Source organism: Plasmopara halstedii (assembly GCF_900000015.1).
Source record: "Plasmopara halstedii genome assembly, contig: Scaffold_650, whole genome shotgun sequence".
In the NCBI taxonomy this organism is placed as follows: domain Eukaryota; phylum Oomycota; class Peronosporomycetes; order Peronosporales; family Peronosporaceae; genus Plasmopara; species Plasmopara halstedii.
This window is the reverse complement of record NW_020187567.1, coordinates 741049-742112: the sequence shown is the minus strand read 5'-3', so window position 1 is coordinate 742112 and position 1064 is coordinate 741049. Positions and strand designations below refer to the sequence as shown.

Sequence of the window (1064 nt, the reverse complement as noted above, 5' to 3'; positions counted from 1 at the left end):
CCCGCACTCGCACCTACGGGCGCCCAGCCTGACTCCCCCAGACGTCGACTCTGGAACTACAGCGGAAACACATGGACAGGGTCGCGATGCAGAAACGGATCGCCTTCGCTGATAACCTCACGCTGCATTTGGCGCTGAATTTTCGAACGCATAGTTACGATACACATCTCTGTTTAGCATCAGGGGCGGGGCCTGATGCCCCAAGGTATATTGAGCGGAACTATCGAGAGTGATGGCTGGGACTCTCGCAAGTGCAAGAACATGGAGGCCATGCAGCCGCTTGATGAACGATACCCCGAAAAAGGTTCAGGATTACTAGATACCCCGTCCATGGTGACAAAGAAGACAGCGGCTACATAAATCAGCGTTTGCGAGAAGATTCACACGAACTCGACGCCGAACTTGATATCACTGATTGCTTTCGAGTTAGACTTTGCGAGCATCTCGAGTTGAACTTTGTCTCGTCATATCGGCCGTATGCGGGTATACGGTTCTCATAGCGACTGCTACCACGGTCACTCGTCTCTCTGCTGTGTCTGCGATAATGATGGTCACTTGGTCTTCTGCTGCAACCTCACCTTGCGGTGCGCGGGCAACGAGGGCGATGACTTTCGTAGAGCTTGCAGACACATGATTGACGGCCATCGGCAAGGCGCTTCTCATAGAATGGGTGCGAATGGAGCTCAGACCACCGCCGCTCGTACCAGGTTAACAAAAATGTCTTTGCGTTATGGTCCATCAGCGCCTGAGTAGATTATGGCAGCGCATTCATCATCCCAGCAAATTCCACGAGGCACAGGTGTCACCACTTCGCATACCCGCTTGTGCAGTCGTGCAGTGGAGTACCGGCCGTGTGTAGCCTCACACACGTAGCAAAGTATTCGACACTTCTGCGTCTAGAAGCACTTTATCGTCGAATGAAGGCGTAGCACGACAACATCGTGGGTGCAAGCGTAGTTGGTCCTTTTCTTATGCACTGCAGAATCGCATGACATTTACTTACTCGTATCAAAATCTTCAACATTTTGGCTCCACAAAAGTCGTACATTTCCGTATGGGGTAAA

General features: G+C 51.7%; 1 protein-coding gene across 1 annotated transcript; it reads left to right on the top strand.

Annotated features, from left to right (window-relative positions):
* Positions 1 to 195: 195 nt before the first annotated feature.
* Positions 196 to 634, top strand: PHALS_12792 (uncharacterized protein; the record flags this gene model as incomplete). Its single annotated transcript, XM_024728415.1, has 2 exons — positions 196 to 333; positions 431 to 634. 2 exons carry the CDS (start codon positions 196 to 198, stop codon positions 632 to 634), a joined length of 342 nt encoding a protein of 113 aa, XP_024578894.1.
* Between the last annotated feature and the right edge of the window lie 430 nt (positions 635 to 1064).